Source organism: Tinamus guttatus, unplaced genomic scaffold (assembly GCF_059628265.1).
Source record: "Tinamus guttatus ecotype Peru unplaced genomic scaffold, ASM5962826v1 Tinamus_guttatus_pri_ptg000229l, whole genome shotgun sequence".
NCBI classification, from domain to species: Eukaryota; Metazoa; Chordata; class Aves; order Tinamiformes; family Tinamidae; genus Tinamus; species Tinamus guttatus.
Genome location: NW_028288763.1, coordinates 358,573 through 378,300, shown reverse-complemented (window position 1 = coordinate 378,300; position 19,728 = coordinate 358,573). Strand labels below are relative to the sequence as shown.

General features: G+C 40.2%; 1 protein-coding gene across 1 annotated transcript in view; it reads right to left on the bottom strand.

The window, feature by feature from the left end:
- Positions 1-1,528: 1,528 nt before the first annotated feature.
- The window catches only part of SHISAL1 (shisa like 1), a 207,352-nt gene continuing 189,152 nt past the window's right edge, over positions 1,529-19,728 (bottom strand). Inside the window, exon 5 of the mRNA XM_088525620.1 lies at positions 1,529-2,134. Coding sequence (XP_088381746.1) covers position 2,134 — 1 coding nt within the window. The 3' untranslated portion in view covers positions 1,529-2,133. The remainder of the gene's footprint in view (positions 2,135-19,728) is intronic.

The window sequence follows — 19,728 nt, the reverse complement described above, 5'->3', positions numbered from 1 at the left end:
TCCAGCAATACAGGAGAGGGGCTGATGATGACAGTGGTAGGGAAGCAGCACATGGTGCACTATTTCCCTTTAAGGCCCAACTACTATTAGCTTTATCTTATGTTCTGCTAAGCTAGATAGGCTATCAAGTGATTATAGTAATATAGTTGATGAAAACTTCATCATTTATATCCATAAATTAATTGGTGAACAAAATCCAAACTTCTGCCAGAGAGCTTCTACCCTATGTTAACTGGCTCTGTCTAGAGATTCAAAAAAAAAATGCACATCAGTTACAAGGTATACATGTACTAGAAGTAAAGCATAAAACTGCTCATTAATAACGCACAATTCCCAAAGGGAAAAAAAACCCTTACAAAATACAGTAAGTCACACAAACCAGTCTCGGATACAAATTCCTGCATGAACATAAGCTTTTTGCAAAGATCTCTGTGGTGGTTGCAACCTCACAACTAAAGCAGCTGCTGGCAGCAAGTAAAAGGAGTCAATAGGGGCCTGCAAAGTGGGTGCAGGTGGACTCTTGGGGTGGGAAGACTCTACTGAAGGAGTCTTCTCAGAAAACTAAAATCTCTTAGTGTGCAGGGTTGCACACTCATCAGTGACACCTGAACACTTACTAGCTGCTGCCTGGCCTTCCTCCCTCAGCGGTACTTCTGCTTTTACTCACTGCATGATTTGCAAAGAAAAGAGGCATGAGCATATTCCCACCCTACTCAGCCTAGGTCTTTGAAGACCAAGCAGCTCTATGCTAACACAACTGGCCTCCCCTTCTTTAATCTCCAGCGTCATTGGCTCCTCCAACACTATTCTGGGTGGGTTTTGTGGTTTTATCAACTTGCACTACAGGAGCTCCAATCACTCAATAACCTATCCCTTAGGAGTTCAGGGGAAGACTAAAATGTGAGCAGACATAGGAGGTACAAAAAGAAAACTTGATGCTACCTCACTGACAAGGTGTTCCTGAAATAGGCCTTACATTAAAACACAAAGCAATTCAGAATTGTAGGACAAACATGAGGGATGAAGAAATAATTCAGCATTAACATGGTTTTGCATGGTGATTTCCAGAGGGACTTGTCTGCTTGGTTGCCACTGTCAGGTGGCAATCTAGGATTGAATTGCACAGGAGACGTTCCTGCAAAACATGGTGTCTGAGTTCAAAACAAACCTGTCCTGTGGCCAGGTAAGTCACACTGTTGTGATGTGTTGACCGGGTGCTCCCTACCCTTCTGGTAGCCCTTCTCTGCCTTGCTTATGAAGGAACTCTTCGGTTTGTGGGGGCAACATCTGTCAGCATCTGGAGAGTTAGATTATTGCCATGTAAACCAGAGGGACATCAGTGTTATTGCTTTGCAGTGTAGGTTGTCATTTTTTCCTCTAAATTTCTACCCACTTCAAATGGGATGAGGAGCGGACTGGGGCTCCTATTCTGCTTATGAAAACCTGCCTCTTTCAGGAGGACCTGTGGGGCTGGAGCCCATCAGCACTTGCATGCATTTGGGGGTCTTATCTGAAATATTATCAGTGGTCTTAAAATAAGTAGTAAGGTTGAAACAGTTGCTGCCCTGCAAATCTGACTGAGCAAAAGGGCTTCCCTTAACTGGTAAAGTGTGAGGGCACCAGTGACTGGGACTGGCAGCATCCGCCCTGTTGTGGCATCACGTCCACCAGAGAGCTTTGGCAAAACTCACATTCACTATTCGGACACTCGGATTAGGCTCGAATGGCAATAGCTGGATGGGGAGGCAAAGAAAGGTTATCTATCAAAGGTTGGTCTGGTGACCTTTTCCCACCTTTGCGTGGATTTGCCAGAGCAACTTGATTTTTCTTTCTGCTGAGCATCTCCTCAGATATGATACTTCCCTTCAGAGATAATATTAGCGGTCTAGAATTAAAATATTGCTTACAGGCTACTTCCTTCTGGAAACTCTTTCTGCATCATTTGTCTATAGAAGTTGTCCAAATTGTGATTCTCTTTAGGTGACTTGATCAATTTCCATCCTGTAGTCTTTCTCTCTCTCATGCTTATCTTCCCTTTTTTTTTCCTACTCTGTTATTTAGTTAGTTTTCTTGAAAGCTGCTCCTTGGAGTCTGATCTTACCTCTCCCATCTTGAGGCACATCAGTATAGTTTTCTGGAAGACAAAAAAAAAGGCAAATGTTCCCATTATGTTTCATGACCTTGCAACATCAAGGTATTTTCTTATAGGTAAATCTGGATTTTTTTTCAGCTGTGGGTTTAATTGCAGGGAGGGATGGCAAGGAAAGAGGAAGGACGAGGGCAAGAAAGAAAGCAGAGGTGTTGGGAGGACTCCTGCCAGCTGGGTGTAGCAGGGCAAGAACAGCCTGAAATTTGGGAATTTAGCAGGAAAGAAAAAGTGATGCTTTCCTGCATGTCATTCAGTCTTGGCTGCTGGAGATGGCAGGGTTGATGTGGACACTGCAGAGTGCCCCATCCCACAGGGATGCTGACAGCAATTGACCCTTGGACATAGCTGGAATCTGAGATAGAGATACAAATTGGATTTCATCCCAAGTTATTTTTTGTATGCATGCCCGTATAACATGTGTCATTATTGCACCTGTGAGAATTTTCTTCTAAAAGCTGCTTGGAAAGGTGAGAGAGGAAATGCAAAGAACTTCTAAACCCTTCATTTCTGCTGCTTTGTAGGGTGCCCTGCAAGTACTGTGTGTGGCAGATTGCTTTCTGCTACAACAAGTTTACTTGTAAATATGCTTTGCTTGCTAGGACAATCTCAGAGGAAGCAAGTGAAGTTTACCCGAGTGAACTTCATTCCTGTGACTGAATGGTAACTGCCTGTATCAAATGCCAAGGAATTTTCTTATTGCAGAATATTGGAATAATCTTATTGTTAACTAGGTACCTATCAGACAAAGAACAGACCACTTCCTCTAATCCCAATTCCTTTCATATAATGAAAAAATGCATCCCTATTTCCACATATGTAAAATAGAATTATACTTATGTGTTTTCCTTAGAAAGTATGTGTTACTTTTTGCTTGCACTGCATCTTGAACATAACAAATGCTATAAATCTGCCCATACTCACCTTGTGCAGAGTGCATGTGTGTGTGCGCACAAAATAAGCTGTGATTCATTGGCATATTTAGCACACAGGCAAAAGGGATGAAAACCTAACTAGGTTAAATTTTGAGACAGACCAGGATTAATAATAAAAAGAATGAAAAATTAAAGCAATGTACTTTTTGCTCAAATAAGCAAGCCTAATGGTACAAACACAAGGTGTTGGAGGCAGAATTTGGTATTCTAGTCATGAGAATACATAATTAACTTCTTCCACTAGACAGAGTTCTTTACATATTAGGTATTCCCAAATCTACCTGCTAAATTATACATACTGCATGCTATTACCGTATAAAGCACAGAGAAACATCTGGGTTAGACTGCAGAATATCTCTGGGAATCAGCATGTTCAGGGGTTATCTAGTGTTTTCCCCTCAAATCTATTCAGCTTGTGAGCCTTGAGTCCCAGTTTTTGTGCCAGCACACCTCCATTGAAACTGCAGTGGTGGCTCTGCTTAGCAGGATGAGGTCAGGTAGGTGGCCACCTAAACCCCAGCTGAGTTGCTTTCTGTTAATTCAGATTTAGGTTTGTCTGCAAGGCCAAGGAGGAGCCAGAGCGGAGATGGCATCTCTGGCCAACTCCAGACTCAACTTTGGCCGAAGTGGACACTCATGCAATAGGAAAACATGCCTCTTATGAGGGCTTCAGGCAGGGGACATTTAAAACAAGGTCTCTCCTGAGACCTTTTTGAACTAATTTTTTAAAAAATACCCTGAAAAGCGTAAAAGCTGCTGTCACAGCTAGGAGCTACACATGACCTCCAGAACAGGGTTGTTGTTGCTTTGCACTCTTTTGCACAGCACGAAGCACCCTTTCCCTCAAAGGAAATGTTTTACTAACCTAGTCTGAATTATTTAAATCAATAGCTAGGATTTCTTTGATATATTTTATGAATTAGTTAGAGATGGAGTACGTACAGCAGCCATTTGTGTGTACCAGGCCAGACTGCATTTATAAATGTGTCAGACCCATCAGCCCTGATGGAATTAAAGCCTCAACCCTGGTAGGATCAAAGGCAGGATAAAGAAGGGGGAGAGAAATGCTTAACAAAAGGAACAAACCTCCCCTTATGAGCTGTTAAGGAATGGCAAATAAAGCCCAAGGAAGACCAAGACCACTTTCTGCATGTTTGTATTCCACCTGGCTTGAACCACGTCCTGCAGTGAGAAGTTAGAAGAGATTCTGATCAAGGCGAAACATGAGCTGATAAAGTTCATAGGAAATGTCTCAGCTGGTTTTGCTGCACTGGGGTCATTGAAAATGCCCGTATAAAGAAAAGGAAATGTTAATTCCCACGTGCAGTGTGTCACACTTCACCTTCCCAAAGCAAAGGCGGCAGAAACCACCTCTTCGTCACCCGTGGTCACTTCTACTGGATTTTTCTGTACCTATATATCTAAGTGCTCTGGAGCTGGCCCAGATTGCTCCCAGATTACAAAAGTTGCCACCAGCACAGAACCCCTGACTGCCGGCGTCACTGTACGTGGCTGCACCGCCAACAGCACCCAGTCAAGTCACATTAATGTTCATTGCCCAGCAAGGAAGTAGCTAACTAAAAGATCGCCTCTTCTTCCATAGTAATGACTTTGCATGACAGTTTAGTTCCACTGGGGAAAAAAAATGACATGCATTAATAACGAAGGAATGATTCAGTTTGTCTGGATTTCTCAGGAAATTTTGTCATTTCTCTGACAAATGAAGTAAACAGTTGCCACGTTCACAGTCCCAAGGCCTCTTGCTAAGTTGGTGTAGATATAAGAGCTCTACCCTTCAGATGTGGGATAACAAAACAATCTCTACAAAAGTCCACATTTCTCTCTGGTATAAAATTGTAATCCTCTGATCTGTTCTGTGCCTGTTGACATTCCGGTGCAATACCTTTAAACCTGTTGATGCTGGGAGTGAAAGATGACTGTTGTTCTCTTTTCTCATAGAAAGAGCTTGATACAATGCTAGCAGGCAGCCTTCTGTAAAGAGAAGACCTTGGTGGATACAGTGATTACTACAAGCAACAGGGATGTGGTCTTGCACCATAAATTGAGGGAGACAAGGCAGGACAATGCACTAGGTATTGGGGGAAAAAAAAAAGAGCTTCACAAGATTGAAAGGAAAGGATATGGGAAATGAATTGCAGGGCAACTACCAAATGAAAAGCCACTCAGTTGTCTAAATATATTACAAACCAGAAAGAAATGGAACATAATCTAATCCCTTTGCTTGTGGAGTCTGCCAAGGAGCAGGAAAGCAATTTTCAGAGTTTGGCATCTGTGCTCTCAAACTGCTATATTATACACAGCATATAACATTACATGCAAAATGTATGCAAAGGCACTGCTGAGATAACCAGAAAAGTAATGAAATGCCAGAATGGACACTGCCTGTGCAATTGTAATTTGGACCCCTTGTTTTCATGGAAGAAATATGAAAGTCTCAGACTTCTTAGACAGGTCTTTGATTTGTTTTTCTTTGGTAGACCTTGTATTGGTAAAACTTCCAAATAGCTAAATACTTCACATTTTGAAAATTAAGGGAAAACATATCAAGCACCATTAATTTTTTTTCATGTTGGTTCAGTCCTAAAGAAGTAGAGTATTTCCATATTTTTCACTATTTTGACTATGAACCCTTCAAGCAGCAAAGTTAGATGCTGCTATCTTGCCTTAAAGGTGTAGTTTTGCCCCCTATTTTCATCCCCAGCCTCTTTGATCTTCTACTGCACTACATCACCTCTGATGTAGCACAAATTCACCTTTGGTCTAACCATGTATCATGGCACCCGCATGAGGTCACATGAGGGGGCTGCCTTAATAGTAACAAGTCAGGTTTCTGACAGTCATTATTTCCACCATCACTGGTAGCCACTGCTAATGTTTCTAAAATAATAGTTAGTTCAGAGAAGATGGACATCTGGTACTTACCAGTTAAGGAAAAAACCCTGAGAACCATAATTTTCAACTTGAAAAAACATATAGTTTTCAACTCATGTGCTACTTCTACCTTAGCTATGAAGACACTTCTTCAAAAGTCTAAAAACATTGAAATGCGTTTGAAAGCAAATACCTCAGGAAAATGTTAGGTATTAAACAGAACGAATGTGCAACAAATACCATGATCCATCAGGTTGTTAAGCAGTTTCTTAGCTGCAGAGCTAAGAAAAGAAGGTGAAAATATCTGGGATGTTTGAGAAGCTCCTGCTGCAGTGGGTATGCTATTGGCATTTGAACACATAAATGAGCCTAATGAGAGCCCCTCTAATAAGCAATCAAGTATTTCTGGAGAGATTAAAAATTGCCATGGGGCTAAGCGGCAGACCGCCAAGTCCTACAGAGGCACAGGATGGACAGGTTTGTAGAATTTTGCTCATATTCTATAAGGACCTTTCGGAAGCATTCTTACATGTGCACAGGTGCTAACTAGATTGAGCTGGAGCTCCGTCAGTGACCCTGTGCATGTGCAAATGACAAGTAGAACGATTATTAGATGTTCTAGATAAAGCACAGATGGAGAGCTGTGGAGCCCTACTCGTGGGATTCGCAGTTTGGGAATGGGCAGGGGATTTAGCAGCTCCCTGTTGATTCAGGACTTTCCTTGCAGGGTTTGTTGGCACAGTTGCTCTTTCAGAGGAGTTTATCTACCCTTATCTACCCTTTGCTATCATTGCTATCATTTAAGAGCATCAAGCCAAAGATAAGCTCATTGCAACAGTGAGCTGCTGCAGAGTAGGATGTGTGCATGTTAGCTGATGTATGCTGGAAAGACACAGTCCTTCCAAGGAGGGGACAGGCCTCCTCACACTCATCCATGACATGGGTCTTCTGCAATGTGCCTTGAGCAGCACTGGGGTGTGCTATGCACTTAACCAGCGTATACAAGGCCATGAGACAAAGCTTTTGCTGGAGTGGGGTAACGATTACTTTATATATTGCAGTCCTTCTGAAACAACAAGATAACATGCTTTATGCAACCAATGCAGGAAAAGTCACAATCATACAAGACATTGCATGTGCTGGTGTTGTTGCTTTGCAGGTGGCAAAAAAAAGGTATGGATTTTGTGTGTTTTCCCTGGATTTTCTTTACAGCAATTGAATTGCTCACACTGTGATGCTCTGTACAACTGAGTGCTCAGTGAGGAACAAGCTGGACAGTACGAATAGGACTAACTCAAAAGTGCATGTGGAATAGGGCCCATCTGCCAGTGTTTTTGACTGAAAATGGAATTGAATGTTACTTTTGTCAGTCTATTCTCTGCCCTTCCACCTAAGCAGAAACAGGTGACACCCTGGCCCATGCTTGCTTCTGCTCCAGGGTGCAATGATGGGGTCATTTCTCAGCCCTGAACTGCCCAGTGTCCTGGGCAGATGGTAACACAGAAAGAGTCCCTGACGAGTACACAGTTACTGTCAGTTACTGTCAGTATCCTCTTGTACTTCAGGGTCTCTGTCACCATCCTCTCTGGCATTTCCTTCTAAAGTACTCTAGCTTCAGCTGAAGTCTTTCCTTTTATAAGCTCTTCAGCTTTGTTTTTCTTGTCCTGAATCAGAGAGCCATCTGCTTAATCTAGCTTTAGGATACAGCCTTATGGAAGTGATGGTATCAGTAGCAGATGAGAGTACATCTTCCATCAAATCACGGACTTGGAGCGATAGATATGAGCTTAGGCCAGCAACAAGTGAGCTGGGGAAGTGTGGGATGAAATCTCTGTTGAAACACAGACTCTGCCAGGCCTGGCACGAGATGCGTGTACAAATGTGTGCATGAAAAAGGTAAGAAAGCAGGAGAATATGGACACTGAAAGGTTTTTTGCACCCAAAATCTGCACTGAACATCCTCTACCTTAAAAAGTCCCTGGGTGGGAATGCAGGCTGTGGGTGGGAATAGGGGCAGAAGGAGAAACTCAACTCTAAATTCTACATCTCAGCAACTGAAGTTGTATAGAAACAGATATGTACATATGTATGCAGTATTTTGCTGTTGGGAGACAGCAGTGGCAGAAGAGTGTCTAAATTCCAAAAATAAGAGTTCTAGGCAATGTATTATCTTTATTTTCAAATGCTGCAATGTTGTTATAGGACAGCTTTAAGAAATAATAATTACATTTTTCAGAATCCACACAGCTAGTATAAGAAGGATTAATAAAAAGGAATCTGCAGAGACTTGGAGTATAAGAGCCTAGACCTCAGATGTTGGTAACCAAGTTTATTCTTTGTGCACACAATAAATTCACTAGTTATGAATTATTTGAAGTACTTAAGACCAGTATGCTTTTATATCTTGGGGAAATTAAGGTCTCATGAAAAATGAAGTTGTGTGGGGAACATCTCCTAAGAGATAATGGCTTTAAAATCTGGGACTAGTTTGCTGAATACGGGGAAGAGAAAATGCCAAGCTGAACAGATGATCCATATGTACACATGAAATCATATTTTTTTTGTTTCTTAATGTTCTTGCAGAAAATTCTTATTTTCTATTCAGGAAAGCATTGAAGCTAGGAACGTTTCATTTTCTGTAGCTACAGGATGCATCAAATAATAGTTAAACATTTGTTTCTGTAAATTAAACTGACCTACAAGGACAGATATTTAGAAAGTAATTACTATTTTTTTTTTGTTTCTTTCTTTCTTTCTTTTATATATTAGTTAAAATTGTATACGTTCAGAGTAGAATTGCTGGTCTGTATTACATAAACTGATTGTCCTATAAAAGCTTTAGTATGTTATAATAAAGTGAATGTTATATGAACTGTCTTGGGTATTGCAGCATCATACTACTGTATTTAAAAGTAGAAATGACTGTTTACAATGTCTAACAAAGAGTTATCTGGAAAAGTTGAAGTACATGAATTTTGAAACTCAATGGTTAAAAAATATGTTCCTTTTCAGGAATGAGTGCTCATAAATGTGGGTTTTAAATGTCTCTCCTCGTTTCCTAAGAATGCCAATTCTCTTAGTGTGGATTAAGTTCATTAACGTGGAGCTCATTCACTCCCATGCAGACTGTGCTCGCTTCCATGGAGACTGGTGTAAAATAAAGTGCAACTTGTGTTGCTGCTGAGAGGTGCTCATTGGCTTTGGAGGAGCTGTGGAGATGCCGCAGGGGTGATACTGGCTGGTTGGCTTCGTCTGCAGACTGTGGTGGGTAGGAGGAGGTGCAGGGGCTCTCAGTGCCACAGGGAAATATAGGAATGAACTGGGACTTGCTGGGTTTTCCTACATTCTACTGCTGTTTATTTCCTAGATAAATCTAATGCCAAAATATTCTACGTAATGACAGTAAAGCCCTCTCCTGATGTGAAATCACACACAAAGAGAAGAGATTTACGCCAGTGGAGGATATTTCTTTATCTCTTCAAATTACTTCTCTGTTTGGTCCCAAGATGTCCTTTTGCTAATCTGGAGCTCAAAGATGGTGTTTAAGAGGAACGTTTGTATCTAACAGCAGTTCGGTCTTGGTGTTGGTGGGGCCATTGCTTCAGGCTCTGAGTCAATAGCGAGGGTTGGGAACTGCAGCTGGGTTTTGCTGGACAAAGACAGATATAATCTCTATATTGTACTCCTTGGCACAGTTTTCTCTATTTTTTTAGTATGGGCCATGTATTACAGTTCTCACTTACAAAGAGAAGTGATATGAAACCAAGAAGACTTGTAGCATAAATATTTTTCATGATGAACAAAAGTTTCAGAATAACTCTATGCTTCTGGAAGTGCATTTCAATTAAAAGCAAAGGCTTTTAATTTGGTAGTTCCTGAACTGGTTAATAGTCTTGAACATAGGAGCGAAAAGATCCAGGTCAAAGTTCTCTTGGAAAAATTCTGCATTTTTTTAAAGAAGCATAAAATATTCAAACTTTTAATTTATGAGCACTTAATAGAGAAAGGTTTGAGGATGCAAATTGAAAGATGATCACTGAAAAGCTATGTGTCTTCCATCACTGAAGAATAGCAGTATAATTATTAACGATGGGAAATGTTTCCTTCCTTTTCTTTATTGACCTTACTGGCTCCAAAAGTGATGATGGCTTCAGATGCAGGTGCCTAGAAGTCTGGCGCCTTAGCTAGGGTGTCAGTATCTCCCTCTCTTCTCCTAGCCCCTCAAAAATCCTGAACAATAAAACTGTATATAATACTAGGACTGCCTTCCTGTATCATGACACTTAGTCTTTAACTGTTACAGGCAAATATATGATTTTCTATGTAAGTATATCCAGCTCTGTGCTTTTTACAATCCATTACTACTAAGTGGTTGTTGTTCTGCAGTCTCCATGTTCTGGTTAGAAACTTTTCTTCCTCAGGCTCACTTGTGAGCAGATGTGATCCACATGTTTAAGAGCTCTAACAAACTGAAATACTTTGATGGAAAATCCAAGGCTTGTAGGAATTTCCTCATTTACTGCTACCTCTGGAAAGAAAAGCAGCTTCTTACATTAGATATGCAGTTACAACGATTTTTTTCGCCTCAAGGTTTTCCAGAAGTTTAATGGCAGGGAAGGTTCATCAATGACAGTAGCCCCCAAGAACATTTCAGGTGTCACACGCTCCTGCGTGTGGGCAATAGCTGGGCGGTCTTTGGGGCATGGATTAACACTTGATTTGTGCACATTGAAAGCCCTTGTATAACACCTTTAAAAAAGATCTGTGAACCTCTGGGTATTTCTACATCAGTGACAGCGAGTGAATTACATGAGTGTCTCCAATTGACTCATGCCAATTTCCTCAAAGCTGGTGTTACAAAGCTTTCAAATTCTGTTGCCACAAAGAGGCTTTGACATACGTAAGATATTCAAGTAGTCTTCACATTTGCTGAGCTCTTACAGTGTCAGCCCATACATCTGGAATCCAAGAGAGCACAATGAAAAATACGAGAGGCTTTAAGAGAGCCTGCCCTACTACGTAGAATTCAAGTACATGATATGAGAAAAAGGCTTCCTTTCATGCTGCCTGACAATTCAAATTTAACAGATCCATATTCTTTGTAAGATAGTACTTTGCTATAGATGCAAAAAAAAAGCAAGCACTAAAACTTGCCACTCGATATGTCACATAGCTTGCTGCTCTGCTGCCATTCTCTTCTTACACAACCTCTTGAATATCTCAGAAGCTTTACTGGGCGTATTTTAAATCAAGTGAAACTGGGTTGATCTGAGTCAGGTTGTTATGCTGCCGCTTGTAGAACATCTCTTCTTCTCTAGCCCTCTCTGCCAGCCTGGCTTCAGCCAAATTCAGTCTGTTAAAACTGCTGTCTAGCACGTCCTGAAAGCAACGGAGCAGAAAAACAAATCCCTCTTGGAGATGGAGCTGCTGGAATATGCTGCAGGTGAGTGGAAGGTGATCCAAACATCAGAGCTGAGTGTGGAGTCACTGTCTACAGGGTGCAGTGCTCCAAGGTGCTGACTCCTTTCAAGTCAATAGAACCTCAAGCCGGGGAAATTTCAGAGGAAATGGCAGCAATGGAATAATTTTCTCTGGATTACATTGGAAAGAAGGTAGCAAAGTAAATCAGATCAGCATATTGCTTGAATTGCATCCCTGCTGGATCAGCAGCAATTCCTACCACCACCACAAAATACCTGGGGCACTCTCTTTTCACGGGCAGAGAGTTGTGCAGTGGCCTTGGTAGGAAGGGTGGCCAGTTCCTCTCTTGATATTCAACAACTGTCCAGCACTGAGATAGGCCATGGATACCAGCAAATGCTGCTCCTCAATCCCCACCTAGCCTCTGTATTTCTTTCCAGTTACTATGTTACGCTTTCGTCATTTCCATTTTCCCTCCTTCGCATTAAAGACCGAATGCGATAGCTGCTTTCCTCTAGGAGAGTTGAAGCAAGGGGCATGTGTTGCTTCTCTTAGGCTACCCAGAGCCTGAGCTTGCTTCAGTAGTCAGACAAGGAGGGCAAGAATCACTTTTAGCACTTGAATTCTGATCCCCAAGCTTGTGGTTTAGTCTGTTGTTTTACATTTACTTTCAGTATAGCCATTTTTTCTGTTTATCTCACAGCAATATAGGAAATTCTTTCATTTCTGGAAGTAAAATGCCTATTAATGGCTCTTGGAAAAAAAACTGCCTTTATATCTTTTTTAACATCAAAGAAGAGCCTTATTTTTCTACTTTTCAGCACTAAGACGTCTGGTCTTCTGAGTCACAGCTTAAGCTCTCTGTGGTGAGAGCTGGATTTCAACGTAGGATGACATAGTCAGTGTTTCCTATTACTGTTTTTTGTGTACAATTTCTTTTCTTCAGCTGAATTTGTTCAGCTTTGCTAGCAGTATGAAATCTAAAATTCTTCCTTCTAAAATAAATGTCTGAAGACACTTCAAATAAGAGCACAGAACAGCCTTCTACTATCGCAATGTAATCTGAGTACTGTGCTTGACTTCCTATTGCAGGTCCAAATATGTTTATTTACACATAACTACCAGGCAATAAGCATTTTTAATCTTTTATTATTATTGTTAGTAATTAGAAGCAGAAGAGTTGTACCCACAACACCATCACTGGGAACAGCACTACATACTGGAAGAGGCTAAGAGACTTTATAACTTACTGTTAGGAGGATAGTCTTATATAGGGGCATTTCTTCCATCTTCTCCCTGTTTTCTCCATATAAACAAGCATGGGAGGGATTGAGGTGTGAGGTAGAAAAAGCAGCAGCCAAGGACCCTGGGTGATTTTATCAGAGTGAAGGATGACAGAAAGCAAGCTCTTTTTTTTTTTTTTTTGGTGTGTTATCTATCTCAGCTATATTGCTGGTTTTACAGAGAAACACCCTTTGACTCCAGCGCTGGTGGGTTTCTGACTGGTTTATAATTTTTAAATTGCCTCAGAGTCATATCCAGATATTCATCTGCTGGGGCAGATGAACTTCCTGCAGGTGCAGCAGGGCCCTTGCGCAGGGATCAGTGGCAGTGCGTGACCTGGGGTGAACAGCTCTTCCTGAGTTGCACTGTAAGTAAAGAGAAATAAAAAGAGTCTCTGCTTGGTGTCATCCGGCTGAGGTATTCCTCTTGGTCCAGCTTGGCTTGAATGGTAATTTTTGAAACAGGGAAATTTTTTGTTTTGGACAATTAAGCCTGCCAGCGGGTGGTTATTCTGCATTTGTTCCTTGTCATTCTTCATTTATTCACTTGTGTGTGTGCACATGTGTGCGCGTGCCTTTTGTATTGTGGATCCACTGTATGCTCGTTTCTTCAGGACAGGGATTTTCAGCTTTTTGCACTTGCCCAATGCTGACTGCAGTTTTCAGCAGGTATACAGCTTAATATCATATGAAAAGCAGAACGAAAGTAATAATTCAAATGAATAATTCAACAACAGATATCACGTGTGCATTGTAATGGAGCAACCTGCTGTGCTGCGTCAATGTTCATGTCCACTATAATCTTTATAGCATTTCCAAATAAAAAAATGGAAGCCAGTTACTTACATACAGAAATAATCTTCATCTCTTCAGCTGTCTTACCACCACTGCCTTTTTGTGCCTGCAGAACATCAATGAGGAGGATTTGGCAGGTGCTGCTGTGATGGGAATTTGCCCAGAAATTTATACTCACTGCTCCGATTAAGCAATCACCGCATAGTCCCATGGACATGAGCAGCTATTATGCAGCAGCTGCATAATCAGGCCTGTCCTGGAGCGAGGTGGGGAGGAAGAAGGACACACAGTTGTCCCCTGTGTTCAGACAAATGCTAAAGGACACAACAGTGGGATGAAGAATTGCGTGGTTCTGGTGTGCAGCTGGTGGCCTATGTTTCCCCCCTACCCAACTCGAGCTGAAATGAATTCCACTCTCCAAACTTTAGCTGCTCAAATGGTTAGTGACTTGTCAAAGCTCTGCACCGAACACAGAAATAAAAAACAACAACGAGAAGCTTCCAAGTGACCAGTCCATCCTCAGAGAAGAGGCAAGACTGTCCCTAGCAATGCCTCTCTCCATACATTACAGATAGGGCCTAAACAGGCTGGAGGCCAAAGGCTTGGAGTACATGCTTGACTTATAGATGGCTAAACTGACTGAGGTTAATCTCATACCTTATCCAGATTTGTATAAATTGATCTTCCAGGCATTGGAGCCTTTTCTGTCTTTGTTTGCCAGAGCCCTCCGCTACCTGAAATCTGTTTCCCACAAAGAATTTTCAGGCTGGGATCAAATAGCTTTTTATGTTCTCCGTGGGGCAGATTTTCCAAAAGTCAGATAGAACTCTGCAGCTCTTTTCTGAATGTTTTCCCATCTGCCATTACCACACTAGTGAAGGTAGCGTTTCCCTCCAGCAATCTCAGCACTGCTAATAAGGTAACAGCTCCTGGCTTCTAACTGGTATCTTCCTCTCTATATGCTCAAGGAAGTCATTAGCTTGCTCAGCCATCAGACTATACAGGTTGCTGGAGTGTTACCTATTGCATCCCTGGGAATTTTCTTTCTTTCCCTGCTCTCCACAATGCTCTTCACTGATGGTGCCTACAGAAAAGCAGCAGAGAGTGAGCTGTGCTCTTACACCTGAACCTTTTATCCTTGTTTCTACTACCTAATGTAAAATGTGCAATCTTTCTTAGTGCTATGTAGCAGGAACGTTTTTGCACAGATAGGGATTCCAAATTTCTGATACCTAATCAGAGAGCAGTATAATCTGTCTCTGTTTGCTAGATGTAGCCTGTTGTATATATAATGTTGTAATGCTAACTTTTATAGAAGGGAGATGTACAGAACCTGTACGTAGCATCAACAATTTGTGCATCATTTAATGATCGCTTCATCTTCTCATTGACAATCCACTTTGCCTTGCCAAAGCAGTCGATTCCAACGTGTGCTGGGCTAGTGAATGCATTTATTGGGACGCTACTCTGCCGTGTGGTTTCCTCATCCTCATCCATGTCTGGTCAGGTGCAAAACACAACTGGAAAAGTCAGTGTTCATATGTATGTGTAGAGCGTGTTGAACCTGGGATTGCTGGAGCCTATGACTTGAACCTACCTCCGTAATCTCAGGATTACTGCCTCCTGGTACAGGAGGTATCAAGCCCTGGTAACCGGGAATATGAGCCCGTGAGTGTGTGAGAGAGAGTTCCTGCCTTTGTGAGATACTTCCAGTGTGACCCTCAGTAACCATAAAAGCTTTTCTGTGTCTCACTTGTCAAATAGAAATAACAGAATTTATTATCTCAAATGAATCCTGAGAAGATAAATACATCACAGCCCACTTTACTTCTGTAAAATGCAGAAGCAGCACATAACTCCAGGTATAACCAGTGGTTGAGAAGTGATTTTAGAAAAGGTAGGAAAATATTAGTGAATCCCTTCCGTTTTTACTAATTTGTTTTCCAAGTTTTTCAGACCATGTTTGCTCTCTTCTAAATGGAGTTAATGAACAAAACAACAACAAAAAAAGTAAAAAATAAAATAACGTTTTAATCAACATTTTAATCTTTACAAGCTCATTTCTATTGCACTTGTCTTTAACCCATCCAAAAACCATTCCACTGTAGCTAGCACTGTCTTGCAGATTTACTAGTGATAAGTCTTTGGAATAGTTGTTGGAATGATTCAGGTGTTTTTACTCCTTGGTGTGTATTCCCAGGTATGTATGTATTCCCAGGAAAAATGGTCAAGCCTAGCAAGAGTTGGCAAATGCTGGGCCAATTCTATTTTTATTTAAAATAAAAGCAGTATCATTGTTAGGCTATATTTTCAATAGAAAAATCTCACCCATGCTTTCATCTTTTAATTTCCTTTCAGTTTGGGATGGAAATGGGTTCTTCTAAGGTGGGATGCACTTTGTTGTGAGCTTTGAGAGATTTTGGTGCATAGTAAAAAAAAGTGATAAGAACCGCCCCTCAACCCTCATGTAATTTTCTTTAAAATGTCCCGAAAACACAAATTAAGCAGGCATTTTTCTGGATGGTTTCAGCCTTGTTGTTAATTCCAGCTACAGTAGAGAAATTTTAGAGATTTTTGGTGGTTGAAAAGTGAGCTTTAGGTGCTTTCCAGTCATCCTTTCTTCAGAATTTTTTAGCTGAAATTGTGCTTGCAATGTGCTGGTAGCATAAGAAGGCTCAGCAGGTTCCTATGACTCACTATTTTAAAGAGATAAGAATGCAAGGAAAATTGCTTTCCTCCCTCATCTGAGTGATTAAAAACTGTCTAGCTAATTAACATAAAATATAGTTAATGCCTGTTTAATTAATTTACTATAGTTTTTGATGAAACGCACTGCAATTACTTTTCCAAACGGTGCAACATTATAGTAATGATTTTTAAGCAAGAAGAAGGCAGACCGTGCAGGGAGTGCTTCAGCTACGAGAGCAGCAACACCATAACAGCTGCAAGGAATTGCTATAAAACAGAGTCAACTCAGTGGTATTGTTAGCTAGTTATTACACAAAACTCCCTCAAGTGTGAAGGTCTCTTTGTGCAAATGCAGCTCAGCTGTGTACTACAGCATCAGTCCTTCAAAAAGAAAAACTGGAGATGGGTCTTGTCCCTTTTTAGACTACAGCCCATCATCCATTCTGCAAGATGATCACACACACCTCTGTGCAAGCCTCTTTCCATTGCTACTTTTAGCACTTACCAAAATGGCTATTTTACGTCTCTGTTATCTTTGAGCAAAGGTTACCTGTAAATGCCAACACCAGGAAAGAGATTACTGAGATGCTTATTTCATGTGCAGCTATTTTTACAGTTATTTTTATCCTCTTGTGTTTTCTGATAGCAGTCCAGTTTCCATCATTTACTACTTTGATGCTACTCTCTCAAAACTATGTAGTATGGTACTGATTAAACTGTTTTCTTTAATCTTTAAAGTATCTCAGGTTTGCCTACCTGTTCTCTTTTGGGGTGATATATAACACGGAACTAATATTAGTGGCATTTTTAATTGTGTTCTAGCTATGTCATCTTCCTGCCATTTACTGATTTAAACTGGCTTAATCGCTTCAGTGTTTCTGATTTCCAAGAAATGTTATAGTGAACTTCAAACTATTTTCAGAAGCAATCCTTCTGCCATGAACAGATTTTCTTTACAACTATGGTTATAGATATCTGTGGCAGTAACCCCAAAGAAATTGGACATGATGCTGGGGTGAAAGATATGAATTTATGACAGTATTGATCACTAAATTTCTCCAAAACCTTTCCAAAACCTTTTAAGGTCTTGAAAATGGTTTTCTGATGGGCATTTATCATATTGTTCCCTCCTGACTTAATGAACTGCTAAAATGACTAATGCTTCCCAAACTCTAATGCTTTCTCATCTCTCTCTCTCTCTTTTTTTTTTTATAGCCACATAGCTGATAGTTTACTAACGTTGAACAAAATACGTGTAATTACTGGCTTTTTCTTGAACTGTTCAGGGAAACCTAACTACAAAAACAAATCCATACAAACATGTTTGTATGTTCATTTCTGAATGAAATGCTGAATTGTTCACTATGGTTGTCTTCCTCAGGATCTAATCAGAGGCTAGTGTCAATAAAAGTAATGACAGAGCAAATGCTTGACCTCAGCTCTCACTACAAATAATGATCTGATCTTGTTACCATTTATAGTCAAACATGTAGCATTACCACATAAGTTTTTAATGATTTTTCTGGTTAATCCAGAGCATGCCACTATTTCATGTGGAATTATATGCTACTCAATATTTATAAATAAATAATATTTAAAAATATTAAATATTTATTATACATATATATAAGCATATGCCACCACCTTTTTTTTTTTTTGAAAAAATGTTTATTTCATTTCAGAACTCTGAGAAGTTCTCCTGAACATCCCCCAACAATCCTGTTGGAAGGCAGACTTGCTATTTTAATCAGTAACTTCAGTTCCTGACCTCCAGCCTCTCTCCTCTTCCTTCCAGTATCTTTGGATAAAGCTGTTTATCCTCCCCACCACTTGCTTGCCTGTTATCTGCTTTGCTTTGTCTACCATAATCTCTAAGCAACTATTTGAATTTTATCAGTGTAGTAAATTTTGGTCCTTGCCAATTATTTAAGCTTAATTCACCTGAGGCTGCACTATGCTGTACAAGATGTGGGAGCAACAGTGCCTCCTACCTTTGCCAGCTGTTCTTAATGACATTAGAGAGAGGTAGGCTGATTTTTTCAGGTTGATTTACAAAGCTAAATCAGGAGTAGAAATGAGCTCCTGACTTAGCTTTTTAAGTGCAGAAAAAATTAAACTGAAATGAGCCAGTTTGGACACTACTGAGAGAAATGTATGGATATGCAGGTCTTTTTCTTTCAAACTCAGTTATTGTTTGCAGATGTACCTGGAAAGCTGCTTGGGCAATTTTAGTTTCCTTGTGGTACTTCAGCATCTAATTGAGGCTCTTTAGAATTACTTTTTAATTTTGTTTCTCAGTGCACACACAAAAAAAAAACCACCAACAACAACCAAAAAACTTTGTGCTATTTGAATATCAGGTGTGCTGTACTGTTAGGGGTGTAAAGGGTAGGAGAAAGAACTACTAAAATAGTCTTTAAAATTAAGTGTCTTTTATGGTCATGAACGGGACCAGCTGATAAAACTTGTGATGTTGCACTCATCATTCCTATGTACCACACGAGCTGTGACATTATGCAGTGCAACTGCAGTTCAGATTCTTCTGATTTCACACCAGTTTTACTATCACTCTGCTATTTTCAGTGCTGTTACTCTAGATTTGTTCCAATGTAAACGATCTGAGGATCTGCACACATGGAAATCTACTCAAATTATATGAGAAAACTTTTCTCAGTGTGCAGAGTTCATTTAGTAATAGTCTTCAGATGACCTTCTAACTATTCCCTTTTTTCTACTTGCTATTTTCTGACAAGTCATCACTATACTCAGGTTTAGCTTAGTCATTTCAACTGTACAGATCATTTAAAGCACTTTCACAAAGCTGATAACTGTGACAGTCTCAGTGTGATGGAGACTGAGAAAGGGCTAAGGTGAGGACTAACCTTGATCATTCTCCACCCCATGAATCTGCAATTGACAAGAACATATAAAATTAAAGTTGTGATATAGGAAGTGTAATTTACAGGGCAAAATGAAAAGGAAAATATAACATGAAATAAATGATATGTATTATTTACACATCAACAAAACAGAGTGCCTGTCAATATATACAAATATCATCTGTAATCACAGCTTTGTGGGTTAAAACCTTGCATATTGACTTCATTTCATATTCTAATAGTGAATTTCTAAATATAAGAATGAACTTATTCAGAAACTATATATATATCTTTAACTACTAATGATGAAATTAAAAACCAAAAATTTCATTTGTTTGCAATATCATAGAACTGAATTAAGTAGAAAGGAATCAGCATCTGGCAAAATTGTAGTTTTTAGATTCTAAGCCTAGATTTTGTTTGTATTGTTGGTCTCCTGCCTTCACATTGAGTGGGAGCCCAGGCAGCAGCAGGGATTTGCAATATAGAACCACTTTCAGCATCTTTAGGAGCAAAAAGTGTTTTCCTTAGGAACGACTTAAAAACAAAAGGAAATGAAGGAAGGGAATCGAGATGCCTTTAGCAGTGTTATCTTACATATTTAATACCTAATATAAAGACAGCTATTCCAGATGCTATTCATGCCCAGGAAGTCCTTTCTAAAGGATTACAAGAATATTCCATGTTGT